Raw genomic sequence first — 26,784 nt, forward strand, 5'->3', positions numbered from 1 at the left:
AAAACTAGTAAAGACATCAAGCTGTGCCTCAGTGACAAATCCCAATGTCTCTGCTGGGAAGAGGAAATGCTGCATCCACTCAGCAAGCCAGAGAAGGGCCAGTGGGCCACGTTACTTGATAAAGCATCTTTCAGTTCTGATGGAAGGCCACTTTAACTTTTAATGCTTGCATGGCAAGAGGGACATAATTGAGGGTGGAGCTTGTGTTGCTCTGGTAGAGAGTTGGTCTGGACATGATGGGCCAAATGCTCCCCTCTGCTGTAATCAACCACAATTGTCATGTGACCTGCCCAACACCAGCAACATTTCCTGTGTGTATTTCAGATTCCAGCACCCCTCTGTATTTCACTTCAGTCTTACAATCTGACTTTAGTCTGCCTAAAAATAACAATTAAATATGCCAGTGAAACTGGGCACCGTGATGTATCTAGCAGAGCTGCTGCCTCTCAGCAGGAGAGACCCTGGTTAGATGCTGGCTTCAAGTGCATTATATGTGGAGCTTCCACGTTGCTCTTGTGATGGATGGGGTTTCTCCAGGTGCTCCAGTTTCCTCCCATAGACATGCGGGTTTGTAGGTTAATTGGCCTCTGTAAATTTTGTGTATAGAGTGGATGCGAAAGTGGGATAACATGGAACTATTGTGAATGGTTAGTGTGATGGGTCTATTTCCATGCTTTACCTTTCAATCAATTGAAACAAAAAAATGTCCAATGTCACACCAATGACTGGCTCAAAGGCAAATTAAATTCAGCCAGTGAAATTAGTAATTAAATGACAAATGACTGCAGATGAGGAAAATCTAAAATATCGACAGAAAATGCTGAAAGCACTCAGCAGGTCAGACAGCATCTGTAGAAAAACGGAGTTAATGTTCCTGGTTGATGACTGTCTACAGGCGATGAGCACCCAGGCCAACAACCTGGCTGCTCAACACCTGGCTTGAGACCTAACTATTCCTTTGGTTTATGTTTCATTCGCAAGAAGAAGAAGAAGAAGATGAAGAAAAAGCATCCGTTTATTAAAATGTCTGAACTTTGCTAGTTAACCACCAGAGGCCAGTGTTGTTCAACAAATGTTAGCTGGTAACATAAGAGACTGCAGATGCTGGAATCTTGAGCAAAAGCGAACTGCCAAAGGAAATCAGCTGGTCAGGCAAAATCTGTGGAAGTAAAGGACTGGTTGATGTTGTGGGTGAAGGCCCTGCAAGGGAGGATTAGGGCAGGGCTGTTGATATTGTAGAAGTTGATTTCAGCAAGGACTGGGAATTTTGAGGGAATATAGCCAGTATAAAGTTAGAATGAGGGGTAACATTTGGGGCTGGTTGGTGTAAGGTGGAAACAGGTGGGGGAGGGGGATGATTGGCAGGTGGAACAAGGTAGGGGTAGGGAGGAGTGAGGTAGAGATAGAGGTCGGAAGGTTTTAGATAGAACCAGATAATTGTAGGATGATGGCATCAGGTGAACATGGGATAGGAAGTGTAGACAAGGAGCCAAGAAACTCAAGAGGATAGATAAAGTCATACCAGGCCCTTTGGCCCAAATAGCTTCACATGCCCTTCTACACTAATCCTACCTGTCTGCATTTGGCCCATATGCCTCTAAACTCATCCTACCCACGTACCTGTCTAAATGTTTCTTAAACATTGTGATAGTACGTGCCTCAACTGCCTTCTCAAGCAGCTTGTTCCATATACCTACCACCATTAAAAAAAAATGCCGCTCAGCTTCCTATTAAATTTTCCCTCCATCACCTTAAAACCTATGCCCTCTGGTTCTTGTTTCCTCAACTCAGGGTAAAAAAAAAATCTGCATTTACCATGCTATCTATTCTGCTCATGATCTTATACACCTCTATAAGATCACCCCTCATCTACCTGAATTTCAACAGAATAAAGTCCTAGCCTGCTCAACCTCTCCCGATAGCTCAGTCTCTCGAGTCCTGATAACATTCTTGTAAATCTTTTCTGCACCTTTTCTTGTTTAAGAACATCTTTCCTATAACACGATGATCAAAATTGAACACAATACTCTAAATGTGGCCTGGCCAATGTCTTGTACAACTGCAACGCGACCTCCCAAATGACATACTTAATACTCTGATAGATGAGGGCCAATGAGATGAAAGCCTTCATGACCACCCTATCTCCTTGTGAAGCCATATTGAAGGAACTGTGTACCTGCACGTTTAGATCCCACTGCTCTTCAATGCTCTGCAGAGCCCTGCCATTCACTAATTAGGTCCTTCCCATGTTCGACTTCCCAAAATACAACACCTCGCACTTCTCTGCATTAAACTCCATTAACCATTTCTCAACCCACCTCCTCAATGGATCAAGATCCTGCTGCAATCTTTGACAACTATCTTCGCTATCTTTACCACGCACTTTGATGTCATCTGCAAATTTACTAATCATGTTTTGTACGTTTTCATCCAGATTATTGATGTAGATGTCAACACTAAACAGCACTAAACCCTGAGGCACACCACTGGTCACAGAATGACAGTCCGAAATAACAACCTTACACCATCACCCTTCCTTCCATGAAGCCAATTTTCTATCCAGTCGGTGAGCTCTCCTCAGATCTGAGCTAACTTGCCAGAGCAGCCTACCACGTGGAACCTTGTCAAATACTTTGCTGAAATCCATATACACAACATCCAACAGCTCAGCCCCATCAACCGTTTTGTGTCACATCTTCAAAAAGCTCAATCAGATTCATAAAACATGAACTCCAACATACAAAACCATGCTGACTATTACTATTCAGCTCCTGTACATCAAGATGCCTGTATATCTTTTCCCTTAGAATAAACTAGTAACTATCTGACCAGAGATATTCGACTCACTGGCCTGTAATTCCCTGTTTTTCTGTGCAGCCCGTTTTAAAAAGAGACACATTACTAGACACCCTCCAGTCTTCCGGCACCTAACCCTTATTTAATGACTCATAAATCAAAGCCAGGATACCTGCAATTTCCACTAGCTTCCCACAGTGTCCTTGGATATATCTCATCAGGCCCATGAGATTTGTCTACCTTCATAAGTGTTAGGAGCTTCAGCACCTCCACGACCGTCATATTGACTGTCCCCAAGACACTTTCATTGACTGACCTAAGTTCTCCGATCCTCATACCTTTCTCCATGGTAAAACAGAGCAGAAATACTCATCAAGGACCTTTCCCATCTCCTGTGTCTCCATGCAGAATTTACTGCTTTGATTTGTGAAGGGCCCATTCTCTTGCTGGTTACCCTTTTCCCTTAATGTACATACAATCTCTAGGGATTATCCTTAATATTATCTGCCAGAGCTATTTCCTGTCCCCTTTTTGCCCTATTAATTTCTGGATTTCTTTTTTTAATGTGCTTCTCAGTTCCCAAAACTCCTCCAGGGATACACTTGATCCCAGCTGCCTGTATCTGCCCCATACCTCCTTTACTTACTTTTGACTAGAGCCTCAATTTCCCACATCATCCAAGATTCCTTGCACCCACCTGCTTTGCCCTTCACTCTAACAGGAACATACAGATCCTGGACAGTGTAACACCTCACACTTGTTCGGATTACCTCAACAGCAGAAATGTTGGTGTTGACTACAAACTTACTAACCAACACATCCATATTTGTGTCCAAGTCATTTACGTATATCACAAATGCAGGTCCTAATGAGGTCCTAATGCAGATCCCAGCAGAACACTACTGGTCACAGACCTCCAGCCAGCATCTTGCCCTTACACCACAGCCCTCTGTCTTCTATAAGCTAGTTCCAAAGACATTTGATCAACACCATGGATCCCAAGGCCTCTTAATGCTCTGGATCAACCTCTGGACCAGAGACTTAATCAAATGCCTTACTAAAATCCACCACCCTACCCCCATCAATCACCTTCCTCAGCTCAAAAGCTTGATCAATTTAGTAAGACATGACTTGCCGCGTACAACAACATGCTGACTGTCCCTCATTAGGCCAACCAAATGGGACTAAATCCTATCCCAAAGAATCCTCTTTAATAGCTTCCCTCCAACTGACATGACACTCTCCGCCCATTACTTCCCTGAGTGTGTGAGGGATCACTCAAATGATTCGGGTATCAGAGGTGCTGTTGGAACGGCCTGTGTGTATGCCTGCAATGCATTTTGTGTATGTTACTCACTAATTGGCCTGTCCCACTTAGGCGATTTTTTAGGCGATTGTCATAGTCGTAGCAGGTCGCCAAGAAACCAGCGACTAAACCCCCTCCATCCCCAAAACAATGTCTATGACAAGCTACAACAATCTACCACCTAGCTCCCACCAACCACAATCACCGCGACTAGGACGTCCACCTACGACAACCTTCGACGACACCTACGACAACACAGACAAAGTGAACAAGCTACAACAAGCTAAGATCCTGTCGGCGACAAATGAAGCCTCTAAAACAATGGAATCTCAATTTTCCTATAATTTTCAATGCAGTGCAATGCTTGTGTTTGTGTTATTGATGAAAATATATGAAAAGAGTCTGCTTTTCAATGCAGTGCAATGCTTGTGTTTGTTTTATTGATCAAAATATATGAAATTTAAATATTCGAAAGTAATTCCACGAGACACTAATCTGAAATATAATATCTTCATACACCAATTTGCTGTCAAAATGTCAAGCATTTCTTTTATTGATATTGAAACAAACAAAAGTTTTTACAACAAAAAAATTTGATTAAAAAAGTCCATATAAAAATATTATAATCACATTAAAATTGAAATTATCTATAATAAATCTAGGAAGAATAAATTTAACAACAAAGAAAGTTTGATTTATTATTAGATTATAAAAACTGTGCATACAAAGATATTATAATCACATAAAATTGTACTCCCATACCCCAAAAAGTGTTGTTGTGTTTCAATAAACTTCAAAATTTTAATTTAAACTTCAAACATACTACAAGTACAAAATCATACAGGACTTCACATAATTTATGGACACATTACACTTATGTGTGATCTGTGTCCATTAATCCTGTAGAATCCAGACTCAAGTGTCCACTTGCGTCCTGGGTCTCTGTTGTGGGGGTACCCCCTGTTGTCACTGGTGCTGATCTGGGCATATCAAGGATGGGGTAGTCTGTGAATGTAGATGGGAGTGCAGAGCAGCCACTAGATTTTACAGGCTGCCAGCAAGTGTATGTGGAAGTATTGGCTACCTGCTATGCTTTGGAACAGGGTGACCTTGCTGTTGGTAAGGTGGCCATCGGTGAGCATAACATCACTGGTGGTGGCATCTGTGGTGGTCCCATCAGTGACTATGGCTGCAACACAGAAACATATCAATATTAAGTGGAAGGTAAATAAATGAAAACTTTTCACAAGCTGTGTGTGACAAAGAATTTCAAGTCCAATTCACAAAAAGTATTATGAAATTAGATACCTGGTATGCCTGCTGATATGGTGGTCCCATAAGTGGCATCTGTTGAGGTGGTCCCATCTGTTGCTGTCCTATGTGTCCCATCAGCTGCAGAGTCTGCAACACACATTAATTCATTGTGAATATTTCAATCAAAAACATTAATTTAAAGGTAAAATATTAAAGTCCAATGTTCCTTAAATTCCACAAAAATTGCTTAATATATTTAACGGCTGGGAGAAGTTATAGACCATCGTCATGGTGGCCATGGTGAAGTTGGACCACAATAGTACCTTCAGCAGCTCACTATTCAAGAATGCCAGGAAGTTGGCAACAGCCCTCTCATGTGGTGTCTGGCGCTGTGGGTTTTTCCAATGTGCCAACGAAATTTACCAGTCAGCACCATCGGGAACATACATCACTGGCGACAACCTACAATAGAACCTACATCATGAGAATTCAAGTTACGCTCATATGGGTCAAACCCACTGTCGCTGAATATTTCTCAACAGGTTAAAAAATTTGCGGCGACCAGAAAAACGCTACGACTCTTTGCGCGACTGAGGAGACTACTCACGACCATACAGGCGACACCCATGTGGCGACAGCCAAGTCGCCTGCAGTTGCCTAAAAAATCGCCGAAGTGGGACAGCCCCAATAGTTACATTGTGCTATTGGTGGAGGGAATGCTTGGCTAGGGCAGTGGCTGTGGCACCAATCAGATGGGCTGCTTTGACATGGATGGTGTTGATGTCTTTCACTGTTACACCCACCTGAGAAACTACCTGGGGAGGGGGTGGTTTGGGTGGGAAGTGATGACCGAGCCAAAGAATTGTGGAGGGAGCTGTCTCTGCTGAAGGCGGAAATGGGTGGAGATGGGAAGATACTGTTCCAGTATTGGGTGCTTATCTATTCATTAGATAGTCAGCCCCACTTCAAAAAAACTCATAAAATGTGAAAAGATAAAAGAACTGCGGTTCCCAGAGTTATGGAGTCAGACAGCACAGAATGAGTATAGATATGGTGAGTGGAATGCCCTGTTTCTGTACTGAATGGGTATGATTATATGAACAGATACATTTTATCCTTCTGTTCATCCAGAATCCTTCTCTTACCCTCACTGATAATTTAGAATTCTGATACTGACCCCCCTCAGTTTTAACCAGTAGTTCAAAGGGCAAATTTGTTAGTGAAATGTCAGAAATATATCTCTTTTCCCTCCCTGCTCTCTTCTCTGCCCCAGACCAACAACAATATTCGTTGACAGTTTGGTACAAGAGTTTATGTGAAATGTTAACCTCCTGTTTTCTTTGTAAACATCACAACACATTTCCTGAACTGCTGTTTCCTGTCTATCATCATTTGTTCATTGTTTTCTGATAGTTGGCTCCTTTCTCTTAATTTCCAATTAATTATTTCACCTTTGCAATTGTTCTTTTTTTTCTAACTTGGATATTTTTTCTACTTGCTATTGCTGCATTCCAAGAGCTGCTGTCTGCTCTCTAACTGTTCTTGCAACCCTCACCTCAATTGTTGTGTGAACTCTCCTGAATCTAGATTGCACATTTCGTGCAGTTCATCATTTTAGGAAGCAGATGCTTATTTTGCCCAATGTGCTCACCCAAGCGAATTAAACTTTCCTTCACCAGATTGGAAATTCTAGCAACATCTGCGACTGAAAACTGAACAGATATTATAGGTATCTCACAGATATATGTTGACTGTGACAGCAGCACATTGACCTCATAAACAAAAGAAACACACTAAGTGCTGGAGTAAACCATCGGGTCAGCAGCATCTCTGGACTACTCGGATAGGTAATGTTTCAGATCGGGATGTTTCTTCAGACTATTTTTGGTCCCGACCCAAAATGTCACCCATCAATGTTCTCCAGAGATGTTGCCTGACCCGCTGTGTTAGTCCGGCACTTTGTATCTTTTTTTGGAAACCAGCATCTGGGGTTCCTTGTTTCTACAAACCTCACAGAGGTTTGTTTTAAAAGCAAGTCATTTTTAAAGAATGGAACAAATATTTATAATGAATCTCAGGAATGGTCACAAGATGTTGAAACAAAGATCATAGATTTTGTGATGATTAATTGTCAGTATATATGGATAAACCAGCCCTTTTGAAGAAGCTGATACATTTTCAACCACCAGGAGGCAGCAGAAACCACCGACCAGCAATCCCCGCACGCCAACACTACGCTACACACATGAGGACAATGTAGGTTACATTTATAACAAAGCCAATTAACGTACAAACCTATCTGTCTTTGGAGTGTGGGAAGAAAGCGAAGATCTTGGAGAAACCCCACGCAGTCACGGCTAGAATATACAAACTCCGTACAGATAGCACTCATAGTCAGAATCAAACCCGGGTCTCTGGCGCTGTAAGGCAGCAACTCTACTACTGTGCCACCATGTCGCCACTGTGTTCTCCAGAGATGCTGCCTGTCCAGTTGCGTTACTCCAGCACTTTGTATCTTTTTTTGAAAATCAGCATTTCCAGTCCTTTGTGCCCAGATAGGTGTTCTGAATGCACACAGCTCCACCTTGCAAACTCACATACTCTGTCCTCATATTAGTTGCTTGTTATTTGTTCATGGATGAGCTCCATTTTTCCATTAGTTCAAAAGTTCAATAGTTATTTTATTGTCATGTATACCTAGATTCCATGAAATGTTCTATTTTGCATATGATTGAGTGAAATAATACTAGACCTAACTAAATCATACACAATTGATAGAGCGTAACAATTGTAGTGTAAAAAAATTGAAGGAGATTAGAGATTGTGGATTTTGCAATCGTCTACCCTGAATTCTGCAATATAGGGAGGTTTCACGGCAGTAGGGTGACGACCCATGACCCGTACTGTTGCTAGGCTACTCCAAATGGATTACACGCGATGTACTGCAGGTACGCATTTACCATTGTTTCCAGCGTAGCGGGCCCGTTAAAACCCGCCGAAAATGTCCATTTTTGCGCTGCAAATAATTATGGAAATCGGGATAAGCGTGTGAGACATTTATCCTACTTTAGAATTCCAAAAGTGAGGAGAAATGACAGTAGATACAAGTGAGAGCTGAAGGGACAACACCAGCCAGAGTGCTTGGCGAACATTGGCCGTTTGCTCACTGCATTTCATCAACTAAGGCATTATTTGTGTTTTTTCTTGATTTCTTTGGCATCTAAAAGGTTTCAGAAGTGATAAAACTGGCTGTAATTTTTTTAAATCGCCCATAGTTCTCAAGTGGGTTTTTACATACAAAATAAAAACGCGTCTGAAGAAAAATTTACAGCCAGATTGATCACTTCTGAGACTTTTTAGATACCAAAGGAATCAAGAAAATACACAAATGATGCCTTACTGTTGATGAAATGCAGTGAGCAAACGTGATAATTCCCAATATTTTCAATTACGATATCTGCACGGCCAATGTTCGCCAAGCACTTTAGCTGCTGTAGTTCCTTCAGCTCTCGCTTCTCTTTACCTTCATTTCGCTTCACTTTTGGAATTCTAAAGTTGGGTACATGTCTCTCACACTTACCCCAACTTCCACAATTTTTTTCAGCATATAAATTCAACATTTTGGCGGTTTTTAACAGGTAGGAAAGTACGCGTTTCTAGCATTAATAACATATACCGGAAGTGACGGATGTCCTCCAGCTGGATTGAGCGGCTCCGTGCGTCAAGCCCTATGACCCAGTGACCTTACGTGCAAACCACCTATATCGTCTTTATATTTCCCACAGCAACAATTTGCCGGCAGCGTTTGACTGCATCCTCTGCATGGAGGCTCTCTGAGATGACCGTCGCGTCAGCATGAAGGAAATACAAACAGAAATGAGGAATATATTTCCAGGGTTTTCAGTTGTTATTTGAACTTTCTTGTTAATGTAGATGTTCCACGGTAAAATATAATTGTTTTCCCTGGATTCTCAGAACATCAAAGGAAGCATCAGATGGTGTGTTTGGAAGCTGGTTCTACCCTCCCATAACTATTGACAAGCCCGCAGTCAGCTTGCACTAGTCAGTAAATTCACAGGAGATTAACTAATGCCTGCACTTTACATAGAACATAGTTCAGCACCGGAACAGTACATTCAGCCTACAATGTCTGCACAGACAATGATACCAATTCAAACTAATCCCATCTGCCTGTACATGGTCATATCACTCCAATTTGTGCCTGTTCATATGCCTGTCTTGGCTAATGCTGGAGGTGTGGCTGCTGGACATTTGAATTACAAGAGGTTGAATGGTATGGGGAGACACTAAGGCAGCTGTTTTGAGGCCAAGATTGATTCAGCCTCTGTCTGTCTGTCTGTATGTCTATATATACATAATATATCTATATACATACTGTAACTAAAACTCTGATCTTGTGGTCTTCCAATTTGCGCGTTTTTCCTATTTGCGCAAAAACGGTATGCTATAGCGCTACGATTTTTCACCACCTCACTCACCGTTCTCCTGTGTTGCGAGTGCAACATGTTTCGTTTCGATCAGTGGTTTATTGTAAAAGTTAACGAGGTTTAAAATCTTAAAATTAGTCTCTTCACCTGTCACTGTCCGGGACGGTCCGCCCCTTCCTGCGCCATTAAATCTTTACTGGAGCTGAGGGGCGCTGTGGGTGGCCGGCGGAAGTCTCAAACCACACATCATTTTCGGAGGGACCGGAAGCGGCCAGGCCTGGTTCGGCCCGGGAGATGTCGCCAAACGGAAAGCGGAGAATCTGATCCCGGTACAGGATAGCATCCAGTGCCTGCTGTCAGTCCCAACCGCACAGCCATCATAACGCCATGCAGCTCCAGCCCTTTCCCCTCTGGTCCCCCTCGCTGGCTCCTGTCCCCCTTCCCCATGATACTCCCCCTCCCCCATGGCTCTTTCCCCGTCTTTTCTCCGAGCTCTCCACCCTCCCCTTCCTCCCCCCACACGCCAGCGTGGCCGTAGCTGCTGGTGCTTCCGGGACAAGCCGAGGGTCCACGCCAACGGCTGATGCTCCTCCGGAGCACGCAAGAAGGGAGAGGAGCGGCAACCTCGAGATCCTGGGGAGGGAGAGTGGGGGAGGAGAGGGGATAGAGGGAGAGAAGGGAAGTAGGGATGGGGAGGAGTTATGGAGGGAGGGAGGGAGGGAGGGAGTGACTAAGGGTAGGGGAAAGGAGAGGTGAGGGAGGAATTGGGGAGGGTATGAGGAGAAGGAAAATAAGAGGGAGGAGGTGAGGAGGGAGAGAATGGGGAGTAGAGAAGGCGGGATGGGGGAGATATGGAGGGGGGAATAGTCAATAGGTGCAGGAGTAGGCCATTCAGTCCTTCAAGCCAGAACTGCCATTCAATATGATATTGGCTGATCATTCCCAATCAGTACCCCGTTCCTGCCTTCTCCCCATATCCCCAGACTCCGCTATTTTTAAGAGCCCTATCTAGCTCTCTCTTGAAAGTATCCAGAGCAAAATTTAAATTGAATAACAACCAATAATTTAAATATCTACAGGTATGTGATTTTATGAAGAAATATATGCCAAGATTTCAAAGTATAATTTTAGATCCACTGGGAGAAGCAATGAATATCAAGGCGGTAAAAAAAAAATAATATCATACCTATATAACAGTATTTTAAACATAGAATTACCATCAATAGAGGCAATTAGTGAAGACTGGGAAAAATAATTGATGACAAAAATCTCAAAAGAAACATGGGAAAAGTATTTGATATATATACATAAATGTTCGATCAATGCTAGACATAATTTAATTCAATTTAAAATATTACATAGATTATATTATTCAAAAACTAGGTTGAATAAATGTTATCCAAATATTTCTCCCATCTGTGATAAATGTCTTTCTCAAAATGACAATATTACACACTCATTTGTTGCTTGTACAAAACTTTATAAATTTTGGTGTAACATATTTGATATATTCTCAAAGCTATTTAAGATTTTAAAAAATGGAACCTAATACTGAAATGATTATATTTGGAGTAAGTGGAGATGGGAACAAATTAAATATACACCAAAACTCATTCTTCAATTATGGGTTAATAATAGCAAAAAAACTCATACTTAAATTTTGGAAAAATGCTAATATACCAACATTTAAAATCGTGAAAATTAAAAGCTTCATGTATGGGTGAAAGACGATCTAGAACATAAAAAATCATCTCCTTGTGGCGATTGAATAAACTCCCTCCTGCTTTCCTTCTTCACTTATTTATTTTCTTCACTTTTTTCTCTATCTGCCTTTCACTCACGCTCACTAGCCTATCCTTTACTTTCTACAACCTCTTTTTCCTTTTCCTCTTCTTACTTTTCTCTTTAAAAAAAAAGGAAGTCGTACAGAGAATGTAATATGTTAACATAATTTTGGGTACTTGTAAAAAGGTACCACTGTATTGTACTTACTTCTAATAAATAAAACTATTAAAAAAAGAAAGCATCCAGAGAACCGGCCTCCACCAATCTCTGAGGCAGAGAATTCCACAGACTCACAACTCTCTGTGAGAAAAAGTGTTTCCTCATCTCCGTTCTAAATGGCTTACCCCTTATTCTTAAACTGTGTCCCCTGGTTCTGGACTCCCCCTACATCGGGAACATGTTTCCTGCCTCTAGCGTGTCCAAACCCTTAACAATCTTCTATGTTTCAATAAGATACCCTCTCATCCTTCTAAACTCCAGAGTGTACAAGCCCAGCCGCTCCATTCTCTTAGCATATGACAGTCCCGCCATCCCGGGAAACCTACGCTGCACTCCGTCAATAGCAAGAATGTCCTTCCTCAAATTACAGGACACAAACTGCACACAATACTCCAGGTGTGGTCTCACTAGGGCCCTGTACAACTGCAGAAGGACCTCTTTGCTCCTATACTCGACTCTTGTTATAAAGGCCAACATGCCATTCGCTTTCTTCACTGCCTGTTGTACACTGCCTGTTGTACCTGCATGCTTACTTTCATAGACTGATGAACAAGGACCCCCAGATCCCATTGCACTTCCCCTTTTCCCAACTTGACACTATTTGGATAGTAATCTGCCTTCCTGTTTTTGATACCAAAGTGGATAACCTCACATTTATCCACATTAAACTTCATATCCCCCAACCTGTCGAAGTCACCCTGCATTCTCATAGCATCCTCCTCACAGTTCACACTGCCACCCAGCTTTGTGTCATCTGCAAATTCGCTAATGTTACTTTGAATCCCTTCATCCAAATCATTGATGTATATTGTAAATAGCTGCGGTCCCAGCACCGAGCCTTGCGGTATCCACTAGTCACTGGCTGCTATTCTGAAAGGGACCCGTTAATCCCTACTCTTTGTTTCCTGTCTGCCAACCAATTATCTATCCATGTCAGCACTCTACCCCCAATACCATGTGCCCTAATTTTGCCCACTAATCTCCTATGTGGGACCTTATCAAATGCTTTCTGAAAGTCCAGGTACACTACATCCACTGGCTCTCCCTTGTCCATTTTCCAAGTTACATCCTCAAAAAATTCCAGAAGATTAGTCAAGCATGATTTCCCCTTTGTAAATCCATGCTGACTTGGACCGATCCTGTTACTGCTATCCAAATGTGCGGCTATTTCATCTTTCATAATTGATTCAAGCATCTATCCCACCACTGATGTCAGGCTAACTGCTCTATAATTCCCTGTTTTCTCTCTCCCGCCTTTCTTAAAAAGCGGGATAACATTAGTTACCCTCCAATCCCCAGGAACTGATCCTCAGTCGATAGAACATTGGAAAATTATCACCAATGCATCCACGATTTCTAGACCCACTTCCTTAAGTACCCTGGGATGCAGACCATCAGGCCTGGGGATTTATCAGCCTTCAGTCCCATCAGTCTACCCAACACCATTTCCTTCAGTTCCTCCCTCACCCCAGATCCTCTGGGCACTACTATTTCAGGAAGATTGTTTGTGTCCTCCTTAGTGAAGACAGATCCAAAGTACCTGTTCAACTCAACTGGTCTTCAAGGGTCCATCTTTGGTCTTATCTAATTTTTTCCTCTTCACATACCTAAAGAAGCTTTTACTATCCTCCTTTATATTCTTGGCTAGCTTACCTTCATACCTCATCATTTATCCCCATATTGTCATTTTAGTTATCTTCTGTTGCTCTTTAAACATTACCCAATCCTTTTGTTTCCCGCTCATCTATGCTACATTGTACTTCTTCCCTTTTATTTTTATACTGTCCCTGACGTCCCTTGTCAGCCACGGTCACCCCTTACTCCCCTTGGAATCTTTCTTTCTCCTAGGAATGAACTGATCCTGCACCTTCTGTATTATTCCAAGAAATACCTGCCATTGTTGTTCCACTGTCATCCCTGCTAGGTTATCTTTCCAGTCAACTTTGGCCAGCTCCTCCTCATGACCCCATAGTCCCCTTTATTCAACTGTAACACTGACACCTCCGATCTACCCTTCTCCCTCTCCAATTGTAGACCTGACCATATTATGGCCACTGCCTCCTAATGGCTCGTTAACCTCAAGTTCCTTTATCTAATCTGGTTCATTGCATATCACTAAATCCAGAATTGCCTTCTCCCTGGTAGACTGCAATACAAGCTGCTCTATGGATCCATCACAAAGGCACTCAACAAAGTCCCTTTCTTGGGGTCCAGTACCAACCTGGTTTTTTCAGTCTACCTGCATGTTGAAATCTCCCATAACAGCACAGCATTACTTTTGCTATATGCCAAATTTAACTCCTGATTCAACTTGCACTCTATGTCCAGTCTACTGTTTGGGGGCCTATAACCATATAACCATATAACAATTACAGCACAGAAACAGGCCATCTCGGCCCTACAAGTCCATGCCGAACAAATTTTGTTCCCCTTAGTCCCACCTGCCTGCACTCGTACCATAACCCTCCATTCCCTTCTCATCCATATGCCTATCCAATTTATTTTTAAATGATACCAATGAACCTGCCTCCACCACTTCCACTGGGAGCTCATTCCACACCGCCACCACTCTCTGCGTAAAGAAGTTCCCCCTCATATTACCCCTAAACTTCTGTCCCTTAATTCTGAAGTCATGTCCTCTTGTTTGAATCTTCCCTATTCTCAAAGGGAAAAGCTTGTCCACATCAACTCTGTCTATCCCTCTCATCATTTTAAAGACCTCTATCAGGTCCCCCCTTAACCTTCTGCGCTCCAGAGAATAAAGACCTAACTTATTCAACCTATCTCTGTAACTTAGTTGTTGAAACCCAGGCAACATTCTAGTAAATCTCCTCTGTACTCTCTCTATTTTGTTGACATCCTTCCTATAATTTGGCGACCAAAATTGTACACCATACTCCAGATTTGGTCTCACCAATGCCTTGTACAATTTTAACATTACATCCCAGCTTCTATACTCAATGCTCTGATTTATAAAGGCTAGCATACCAAAAGCTTTCTTTACCACCCTATCTATATGAGATTCCACCTTCAAGGAACTATGCACGGTTATACCCAGATCCCTCTGTTCAACTGTATTCTTCAATTCCCTACCATTTACCATGTACGTCTTATTTTGATTTGTCCTGCCAAGGTGTAGCACCTCACATTTATCAGCATTAAACTCCATCTGCCATCTTTCAGCCCATTTTTCCAAATGGCCTAAATCACTCTGTAGACTTTGGAAATCCTCTTCATTATCCACAACACCCCCTATCTTGGTATCATCTGCATACTTACTAATCCAATTTACCACACCTTCATCCAGATCATTGATGTACATGACAAACAACAAAGGACCCAACACAGATCCCTGAGGCACCCCACTAGTCACCTGCCTCCAACCCGATAAACAGCCATCCACCATTCCCCTCTGGCTTCTCCCATTCAGCCACTGTTGAATCCATCTTGCTATTCCTGCATTTATACCCAACAGTTGAACCTTCTTAACCAACCTTCCATGAGGAACCTTGTCAAAGGCCTTACTAAAGTCCATATAGACAACATCCACTGCTTTACCCTCGTCAATTTCCCTAGTAACCTCTTCAAAAAATTCAAGAAGATTAGTCAAACATGACCTTCCAGGCACAAATCCATGTTGACTGTTCCTAATCAGACCCTGTTTATCTAGATGCTTATATATATTGTCTCTAAGTATCTTTTCCATTAATTTGCCCACCAATGAAGTCAAACTAACAGGTCTATAATTGCTAGGTTTACTCTTAGAACCCTTTTTAAACAATGGAACAACATGCGCAGTACGCCAATCCTCGGGGATATTCCCGTTTCTAATGACATTTGAAATATTTCTGTCATAGCCCCGGCTATTTCTACACTAACTTCCCTCAATGTCCTAGGGAATATCCTGTCAGGGCCTGGAGACTTATCCACTTTTATATTTTTCAATGTAGATGTTCCATTAGGGTATTTTTACCCTTACAATTCCTTAGTTCTATCCATACTGACTCAACTTCTCCTGTTCCAATGTCACCCATTGCATGGGACTGAATTTCATTCCTCACCAACAGAGCTACCCCACCCCCTCTGACCCTCTGCCCACCTGTCTGTCTTTTCGATAGGAGGTGCACCCTTCAGTTCTCCAGCCCTGGCCCTCTTGCAGTCATGTCTCTGTAATTCCCACAACATCATACTTGCCAATTTCTAACTGAATAGAGGGAGGGGAGGGCAGTGGGGGGCGTGAGGAGGGATAGTGGGGGGATAGGGCATGTGAGGAGTGGGGGAGGTGGGGGATAGAGGGACATGAGGGGGGTAGGGAGGGGATAGGGGTTATGGGAGGGAGGGAGTAACTGAGGGTGGGGAAAAGAGAGTGAGAGAGAGGTGAGGGAGGGATTGTTGGAGGGTAGGAGGAGAGGGTAAAGGAGAGGGAGGGGGAGAGAGTGCTAGGGATGAGGGGAAATGAGCTGCGCCTGTGCAGTTGGGTGCTATGGGTGAGTGGTGGAATAATATGCTGGGGGACCAAGTCTCCTGTGTGAAAGGGACCCGTTGGGACCCACTTAGTCTAGTTTTATTTAAAGGCAGACCTGGTTCAAGGAGTGAATTGGTCTTTGCCTCCTGTTTCTTATGTTATGTTGCCAAGATTTGAGGACCTGAGCTTTAAGAAGGTATAAGGAGAGGTTGGGAAGGGTAGTTTTGGAATCCTCTGAGCATAGGAGGATGAAATGTGTATGAGATCATGAAGGAAACAGGATAGATGCACATAGTCTTTTACTCAGAGCAGAGGAATCGGACAAGCGACTTTTTCACTGAGAGCGGTGGATATATAGAATGAGCTGTGGAGGAGGTAGTTGAATCAGAAAATATAACACCATTTAAGAGACTTTTGGATAAGCACATGGATTGGAATGGTTAGGAGGGATATGGGCTAAAGATAGGTGGGACTAGTGCAGGTAGGGTACATTGGTTGGCAGGGACAAACTGGGTCAAAGGACCGCTTTCCATCCTGTATGACTATGACGCTATAAATTCCTGAGACACAATCTCCCTTGTACAAAACCAACCTTTAATCAACCCATCTCTCTCAATGCATGTATATCTTATCTCGCAGAATCCTCTCCTGCAAATTTCCTGCCAAGGAATGTTACACTTAACCCATCTGTAGCTGAACAATTCAATAAAAAGGATCAGGAATATTTACAAGCAAAAAATCCTGTATGAATGAAGCAGAAGATCACCGAGGATTGAGTGGAAACCAGCACTCAGATTGGAAGTTCTGCAATGTGTGCTCTTGTATGTGTGTATTTTTGGCTGTGTTGGGAAAGACGGGAACTTGAACTATAAAAGCGCTGTGCTGGTCTACTCCAAAGTGGAGATAAGCTACAAAAAGATAGGAATTTCATGTCACAACCACTCTCACCTTGCAAGCTTAATGATCATTCCAGGTTGTTGCTCTTGATCGCTGCCGCTGCTCATAATTGGGTACTCACTGCTGCATTACTGAGGTTGCCTAACCCCAGGCTCATTGAAAGGAGACAATAGGCTTCCCCATCAGCCCCCAGAGGCAGGGAAATTGACGTGCCTGCATCGCAGGCATCCTAAAGGCAACATTCAGAATTAACAATTTTGCTCTCACTGAAACCTTCCTGAGAGCATCCCGCTGTGGGCGACACCACCACAGTGGGCCACATATCAAATAATTACATATAATTACAATAAAAAAGAGATAGTGATCAACCACAAGAAGCAAAGTAGTATACATTGATGGCACCAAAGTAGAGATGATTGAAACTTCAGGTTTCTAGGAGTAAATATCATTAGCAACTTGGCCTGGATTAGCCATATCAAAGTCATGGGCAAGAAGGCACACCGAGCCCTCTACTTCCTCACAAGGTTTAGGAAGTTCAGCATATCCTCAACAATTCTCACCAACCTCAACAGATGTGCTGTAGAAAGCATATTATCGGGGTGGATTACAGCATTGTTTGGGAACAGCTCCTCCAAAAAATTGCAAAGATATGTAGATGCAGGCATTTGGCCTATCTAGTCGGGACTGGACTATTGCCCCTCTAAAATGTATCTTTCCCCCTCCTTTGCTTGTCCTCGATATAAGACATCCCCTCAATTTCCCCCACCCTACTTCGCATCTTGAATTGGTCGATTCTACGACCTTTACAGATAACATGAAAGATTATAGCCAACTCATTGCTTTTATCCTTTAAGATGACCCTGAATAGACACTTGCGAGAAAATACGTTTCAAGGCTTTCAGATAGCAACAAAGGGTGGAATTAGAGGCATTACGTTATTGGAACCGACTTAGATTTGGTAGGATTCCATTTTCCTCGTGACCAGAAATTTGGGATAATTAATTTTACTCATTGATTTTATATGTTGTTGATTCACTGCAAGGCCCATTTCACTGCCCATCCCTAAACATCAAGGTCAGCTGCGGGAAGCGCCCGCGGGTCTGGCGAAGGGAGGGATGTCGGTTCACGACCAAACCCGTCAAGGGCAATGGAGGAGGCACTGCAACAGATTGGGGCACACTTCGCCTCATCTGGATCGGGTGCGCTCCCATGCATCCAGCATGTGGACTTCCGGCTTTTTCTTTTTGTAAGAGGCGCCAAAACATGGTGACTGTGTGTGTGTGTGAGATGTGCAAAAATAATTTGACTGTGCAATGCATACGTGAAAATAAAGAACAATTGAACCATTGAAACACAAATCACAACTGGCCTGCTAATAGCGTTGTCATAGTGTTATTGGGTGCTCCAGCAATTAGATATAACGACAATGGGCTAATCTTAATCTATTTCCAAATTACATATTCTGTGGTTTGCAGAGGTGGATGTGACGTAGTCAGCCCAGCACAGGCAAGTAACGTTACGTACGTTATAGATGGTATACGCTGTTTGGGAAACGGCATATTGAAAACCGACCAATGAGCAGAATGGATGTGTTTTCAAATTGGAAGGTAAATGCAAGTACTTGGCTGCACAGATCTGCAATTTAATTCAAAATGTAATTAGTTCCAGATTACAAATCCTTGGACTGCAGACTGGATGTTTTCTGGTTCCTCATTCTTTGCTCCATCATGTGCACTAAACCTTTTCTTTAGATCACGCAGAATGATTGGGATTGTCAGGTTGTCGAGGATTTCAGAAAGGAAATTAAGGTGGACCATGCGCTGGCACCACTGACGAAGCCTGGTTGTAGATTCTTTAACATTCAATTCTGCATTCACCTCCTTGCTTCAGCCATCCTTGTTATTGGTTCTGTTCTTGAACCCTTCTCCATTAACCAATCATCACCTGAAGAACGTGGAACTGATCCCAGAACCCACCACATCAATGACTCACGACCTAAAACAAGACACTGGGAACTTTGCTTTTAAGGCTGACTACGCCTCCGGATTCAAAGAAGCATAGGACATAGAGACATAGAAAATAGGTGCAGGGGTAGGCCATTCGGCCCTTTGAGCCAGCACCGCCATTCCATATGATCATGGCTAGTCATCCAAAATCAGTACCCCGTTCCGACTTTCCCCCCATATCCCTTGATTCCCTTAGCCCCAACAGTTAAACCTAAGTCACTCTTGAAAGCGAGCACATGAGAAGCAAAAATCTGCGAGGGAATATATGACCACTGTTGGTGGAAGATAGTTGTGAGGGCAGAAGGCACCAGATAACATTGGCGCCGTTTTCAACAGTTCCCTTATTTTCTTGAGAAATGCCGGTGTCTGGCACGAATTGGAATGTAATCCAGTGGTGACATCGCAAATGATAACCCTTGCAATTTACAACGCCACTACGCCGCATCATTCAATATAACAGGTCAGCGTGAACGATCAAAGGCTCTACATCTCTGAAGATGGGAATTCTGCTCCCCGAAATCGAACAACTTGCGTCTTGCGTATTAGCATAAATTATGTTTGAACTAATGGAAATAAGTGACTGGTTGTACAACTTTTCTCTAAGACCGTAAAACACAGAAATGTACATCTCAAGAACAGCTCTCGACTCACAATTTCTACACCGAACAGATTGCCATGGTTGATCACCACCTGTCATCACGAGAAGAACGTAGAATTCAGCTCTGAACCAGTCACAACAGTGACCCGGGATCCAAAGCAAAGGTAAACTCCCTTGCTATCGTATCTGCCTCCACCACCCCACTCAGCGCATTCCAGGCACACACAACACCTCCTCCTTTTTCCTTTCTTCTTCCCCTTAAATCTCATTTCCCCATGGAGTTATGAAGGTAGATTATTGAAAGTCTTAATGGGATGACCGATATTTGGTTTGATATATCAGGGGATGGAAGTCTATGGGGAAATGACATAGAAGGAGAATTCGAGGCAAGGGTGGATTAAGCAATTGCTGAAAGGTGGGGCAGCCTTGAGTGTTCAGACGGCATATTTCCTGTTCCCAACGTTTTGATTTTGCGGAAGATAGGCACAAAGTAAATCAACGGGACAAACAGCCTCTCTGGAGAGAAGGGATGGGTGACGTTTCGGGTCGAGACCCTTCTTCGGACAGTTTTATTCCTTCAAAGTAGACATACCTTGAGGAGATTTCGCAGTGGAGCGGACAAAATGTGTCAGAAAGAACTGCTGATGCTGGTTGAAATCGAAGGAAGACACAAAATGCTGGAGTAACTCAGCGGACTTGGCAGCATCTCTGGAGAGAAGAAATGGGTGACGTTTCGGGTCGAGACCCTTCTTCTCCCTAGAGATGCTGCCTGTCCCGCTGAGTTACTCCAGCATGCTGTGTCTATCTTCAGTTCTATTTCTTGTTCTTTTGACTCCTGACGTAGTTCCGGAATCGAAAGCGATCTTTTTTGTTTAATTCTGTGACAACGGAGAAATAGGGATGACGTTATATTGGTCCCATCATCCAGGCGAATTTATGGTTGATACCCCACTCCTCCCTCAGTTCGGATCGACGCGGACGATCGCAGAGCTGTAAATCTTGCCGATCTGAGGTCTGTTTGTATGACAGATAAATACTCTCTTATGTACATCCTCGATGAATCGCCAATCACGAATGACCCTTTCAATTCGCAAAGAACTCAGCAGTGTGATCCTCTGGCGCATATCATGTCATACGGCAGTAAACTGCAGCGAAGGCTGGGCATGGGGTGGAGGAGGAGGGGGCTGAACGGTGTCTGGAAAGGCTCCATTTACTTGCTGGTGATTCAACTTGCTTAGCATCATGGTGTGTTGAATGGAAAGTATTGGCGCAATCAAAGCAGGGCGCATCTGCGAAACGTCACTATATTTTCACATAGGTCGACCTTGGACACCACATTCGCGACGATCAGTACGGGGACATTGCTCAATAGATTACATAGATTACATGGCAGCAATTTCTAGCTGCATTGAATTTCTGTAGTTGTTCAGCAAATGCTTTGTGAAGTTTTCGGAAACGTGTGAGCGGCCACTAACTTCACCTTTGATCCGCGTCAATGCGCAGAGAGGCAGCTCATGCATGAGATGAGCATGAGCAGACTCACTTTCCGGCACACCCACTGAACCCAAGCATACTCGCGGTATTCCTCGCTCACTATTTATTCGACACTTGTTTCAGTCGACTGTTCTCTGCAGTTTTGCCGTGAATGATGACACGTATCTTACTGCAATTGATTGTTCTTCACATCAGCTGCGCCGGTATATTTTACTCTTGCTATAGACAGTCCGACCGAAAGTTAATTATCAATTTATATGTTTGCTGATCCTTTATCTTTATTTATTTTCTCCTTTCGTGCAATTTTCAATTAATTTGGTCAATACCTCGCTTTAATCCAAAACCTTATAGTTTGATTTTTCGTTTCCCGACAGCTGGTGGCGATGGTCCGTTGACCGTAACACAAGTTCCAGAAGCAGTTTTGATGCGGGGTGACTCGGCAGTGCTTTACTGCATTTATCCAATCTTCTCAGACAACAAGCCGTACAAAGTGCATTGGTGGAGAGATGGGGATAATAGATTCCTGGATGAAAGTGCAGATAGACGAATCCAGTTTTATTTCCTGAGAGGGGGAAGCGCTGTCTTACGGGTGAAGGACGTGACAGTGAAGGACGCCGGGCTCTATTTCTGCAGCTTGACACGTTCCAAAGTTTTAAACGGGACTGGTACAAAGCTGGTAGTTTACGGTGAGTTTCGGGGAGAGGAGTGAGCCAGATCGGTCAACTTCAACTGTTGGAGGAAAACAGAACCAGGGGCCACAGTTTAAGAATAAAGAGTAAGCCATTTAGAACGGAGACGAAGAAATACTTTTTCACACAGAGAGTTGTGAGTCTGTGGAATTCTCTGCCTCAGAGGGTGGTGGAGGCCGGTCCTCTGGATGCTTTCAAGAGAGAGCAAGATATGGCTCTTAAAGATAGCAGTCAGGGGATATGGGGAGAAGGCAGGAACGAGGTACAGATTGGAGATGATCAGCCGTGATCACATTGAATGGCGGTGCTGGCTCAAAGGACCGAATGGCTAACTCCTGCACATACTGTCGTCTACTGTCTATTCACCAACTAAAAGCGATTAGCTCAATCAAGTTAAAGAAATTGCGCTTTCTTCATCATCTGTGTGCTTTGAAATAATATGATTTTTGTGATGGGTTAGATAGTATTTTTGACGCAATTACCAACGAATCCGAATAGACGTATTGAGAGAGTAAATGATGCCTTCCACACCTTCTGCTTGACAGAATTAAAACACCTTTCGCGTATATTTTAGAATTGCTTCAACGCCGAGGGAAGGTTGTTACTGAAACCAACAACACACGATACAGGTGGTTGAGAGTGACAGTATGCAGGGTTCCGAATGTGGTACTGATCGAGGAGATTTTTTAATTGATTTCTTTGGACCTGTCATATTTTTTTTAATCTAAATTGTAAGGAATTACAGAATTATAGAATCATACAACACAACAACTGGCCCGTTCTGCCCACGTCGTCTCTGCCGACCGTGCTACTTATATATGTTGATGGCGTTTGCCTGCATCAGGACCATATCCCTCTATAACGTTTCTCCGTAATTACCAGTCTAACGCGATTTAAATGTTATTACTGTACTGCACCCTCTTCTGTGGCAGATGTTCCAAGTGTGCAAACCTTCCTCGTTTACATTTTCCACTTTTACCTAAAAACCGTGCCTCATAGTGCGTGATTCCACTATTCTGGGGGGGGGGGGGACTCTGTCTGTGTGGCCCCGATATTTAAAAAAAAAAAAAAACTTTTACAAGGTTACTCTTCTGCCTCCTATGTTCTACTGAGAATAAACCAAGTTCACCAAATGTCTCATTTTTTATTCATCATCTGTGTCTCGTTATAACTAGGCCCCTCTATTTCAGTCAACATTCTGGTGAACTTCCTTTGCACTTGCTCAATTGGTACCATGTTAATCCGTAGTATAAGTTTGGTCACATTTCTGATTGTTCCGGATGCTACTTGAAATTATATAGGAGCCGTGAAGCGAGTCAGTCATTGAGGGATAAAGATCTGCATTGTTACATTTAGTCTGAAGAAGGGCCTCGACCCGAAACGTCAACTACTCATTTTATCCAGAGATGCTGTCTGACCCGCTGGTTACTACAGCTTTTTATGTCTACCTTCGGCTTAAACCAGCATCTCTAGTTCCTTCCTACACATTGTTACATTAACATGTATTTTCCGTTAACTTTCCACTTATGGTTGTAGCAATAGCAGCATTGGAAATAGAATTAAGATCATGTAGGTATTGAAAACGGTTTGTTTTTAAATGGTGCAAATGTACTTGTAGTTTGAATCTCCAGCCTACATTTTGGGCGGCTTACGCAGACGCTGATCACTGTTTGAGCTATTGTAAATGGACGGGGTAGTGACATTTTCATGTATGAATGTCATTGATATCGTCTCAGAGGCCTTTACATACCATCCGACATTCTTAAGGCAATGTGATGGTGCTGGGATAATTGTGCTCGAAGTAATGCAATACTTTCTTCTGTGCTTAATGGAACTCTAAATAGCGAGCTGTTCCCTCTGGTCCAGATGTACAATATGTTTTCACACATTCTTCTGACCTTGTAAAGTAAAGCTTTGTTTTTTAACCTCAAATTACTTCTGAATAAACCTTATGCCCGAGTTAGTCATTTGAACAACGAGAAAGAATATATTTGTAAAATAGTGATAGTCGAGCGCTTATTATTGATTACATTTTGTACAATTAACACAAAATTATAATCAAAATCGCGAAGACGATTAAAAAAAATCAAGTTAATGCTTTGGCTCCGAATGTCCCTGCACAGAGCGGAACGCATCATTTACATGCGCTGCGAGTAGTAGCGGAAGCGCCATATTTATGAAGTAAGGTGTTGTACAATATACCACAATTGTAAAATCAAGGCATACGACAACGAGGATTAAAAGGAAGGAAATTAGTCGTTAGATAATACAAGGAAAATACTTAACAGTTTTAAATCACTGTAAGTGCATTGGTTATAAAACCAGGCTGAAAACAAATATAATTCAATTAAGATTTTTTTCGAGGTTGCAATGAAATTTGATTCGTCACGAAAATTGCGGTGAAATTAAAAAAAATCGTTTTATTTTCCAGACCCCCCAACTCCTCTGAGCTTGACCACCATGCTGCCGGAGAACACATCGGTTACTCTGATTCTCGTTTGTAAAACAGCAACGTTCTTTCCTCTTGATCTGAATATTACTTGGTACAAAAATGGGTCAGATATTATACAGAAGATTGAGCCAAACAAAACGCAGACATCAGCAGGACTGTACGAAGCTTGGAGCTGCCTGACCGAGATAGACGATGTGGAGAGCGGGACAGTTTATACCTGCCAGGTGTCTCATATTTCTCTTCCGAATCCAACCAATATCAGCTACACTTTCTACAGCCGAGGTAAGAATAACGATACATTTTCAATGCAATTTGGCCACATATCCATTATTACCTCAGGAAAAGGTGTGGTTAATAAACCATATTGTCCATTTAGCACCGTTGTATAACCGTTGACACGTGTGTACCACAACAAAGGGCGATGTTGGGACAAACGTCCATACTTGTGTGTGTCTCATGAACCTTATACTCATGAAAGTATATTTTCGTGCCAAAACACCACGCTATGGTAAGATCAGGAGTAATTGGACTTACATATTCTGGAGACAGAGGTGGTTGGCTGGGCATTGTTTCCCTTAGTGTACAGGAGGCTGAACGTAAAACATACAATAGTACCGCACAGGAGAGGGCCCTTCATCCGACAATGATTGCACACAACATGATGCCTCATCTGCCTGTAGATGATCCATATCCCTCGATTCCATGTGCCAACTGCAGATGCTGGTTTACACCAAAGATAGACACAGAATGCTCGAATAACTCAGCGTGACAGACAGCATCTCTGGGTAGAAGGAATGGGTGACGTTTTGGGTCACGATCCTTCCTCGTGTGCCTGTCTAACAGCCTCCTAAACTCCACTACAGTATCTGTCTCCACCACCACCCCTCGCAATCCGTCCCAGGATCTCAATACACTTAGTAAAAGTCTTGCCCCGCACATCTCCAAGAAACCTTCCCCATCTCAGCTTATAGCTATGCAGTCTAAGGATGACAATGTCAAGCCCTGGAGAATGAATCTGATGGTCTACCATATCTACGCCTCCTAAAGTTATTCAGGTCGACCTTTTGCATTCCGTAAAAACCTCTTAAATGTCATTATTGTTCCTTTGTATCTTGGTATCTTTATCCACTACCAGGTCTGGCAGTACATTCCAGGCACCAACTACGCTCTGTGCATAACACTTGCCCGGCATCTCTTCTTTAAACGTGTCCATCCAACCTAAACCTACTCTAGTCGTTGTCCTTTACACCAATAAAGGCTGTGACCAGTTGTGCCACTCATAATTTTATATACTTCCATCCAGAATCCTTTCAGCCTGCACTGCTCTGGAAAAGACAATCAAATCTGTTCTAACCTCTCCTTGTACCCAATACCCTCTAATCTAGACAGCATCCTGGTTGAAGGCAGCATTGTGGCGCTGATGATGGAGGGAGCTGTCGACGGAGCCAAGACCCGTTTGTACATCAATGCTCATCTACGTTTACATCCAAGTCATTCATATAGAAATCACAAACATTGATCCTGGTAGAAGTGCACTTATCACAGAGCTCCAACCATAATAACACTCTTCTACCTCAACTCTCTGTCTTGTTTGAGTAAGCCAGTTCTGAATCCATACCACCAAGTCACTCTGAATCCGATCCATCTCAATTTTCTGGATCAGCCTGTCCTGCCGTGGACTAAGCCAAGGTGACTGACCGTAATTAATCAATTTTCTGCCAATAAATCCAATCCTGAATTATACTCTTCAATAAATTCCCTTTCACTGACGAACCATTCCCCATGTTATTATGCTTCCCAACCAGCCTTGTATATTTCGCTTAGCCGTCTACAATGGAATCTACGGTTAAAACTCCAAGATTTTCCAGCATATCTTAATGGATGGACAATAATTATTGATTAGACAAGACAACTACGAAAACAGAAATGATCGCATTGGAATTTGCAAGAGCTTGCTTTGTTGAAACTGCGCGCTTCCTTCCCCGCTACACATCACGTACTTCTACATTCTTCATATGGCCTCGCCTATGGTACAAATAACCTCCTGCCATATTACGTTGGATTCACCCGGCCTGTAATTTACTCTTCCAATGGATTCCTCCAGATTTGCACTGGAATTTATTCTCCCCATGCGACCAAGCCGATCAGCACCCAGCGAGATTCTTTAAACTTTACAAGTGATTCACTCATGCCTGTTGAAGGATTTCTAAACTTGTCGAGGTAAAGGGGGCGGTGGATGACACCATTTCACGGAGTGCTGCTGTGTGTCCTTCGCTTAATTGCCATTATTCTTGATCCTTTATCCTCTCCATATTTTACTTTTTACATCGAGCCTTAATCCCAAGCATGAAGATTTCGCAGCATTGGTTATAATC

The 26,784-nt window shown here is 42.9% G+C and overlaps 1 protein-coding gene across 1 annotated transcript; it reads left to right on the plus strand.

The window, feature by feature from the left end:
- The first annotated feature begins 21,525 nt into the window (after positions 1-21,525).
- On the plus strand, positions 21,526-26,461 carry LOC129705484 (tapasin-related protein-like). The gene is made up of 2 exons (XM_055649073.1): positions 21,526-21,954; positions 24,389-26,461. Exons 1-2 carry the CDS (start codon positions 21,693-21,695, stop codon positions 24,796-24,798), a joined length of 672 nt encoding a protein of 223 aa, XP_055505048.1. The 5' UTR covers positions 21,526-21,692; the 3' UTR covers positions 24,799-26,461.
- Positions 26,462-26,784: the final 323 nt, after the last annotated feature.

This window comes from Leucoraja erinacea, chromosome 17, assembly GCF_028641065.1.
Source record: "Leucoraja erinacea ecotype New England chromosome 17, Leri_hhj_1, whole genome shotgun sequence".
Lineage (NCBI taxonomy): Eukaryota > Metazoa > Chordata > Chondrichthyes > Rajiformes > Rajidae > Leucoraja > Leucoraja erinaceus.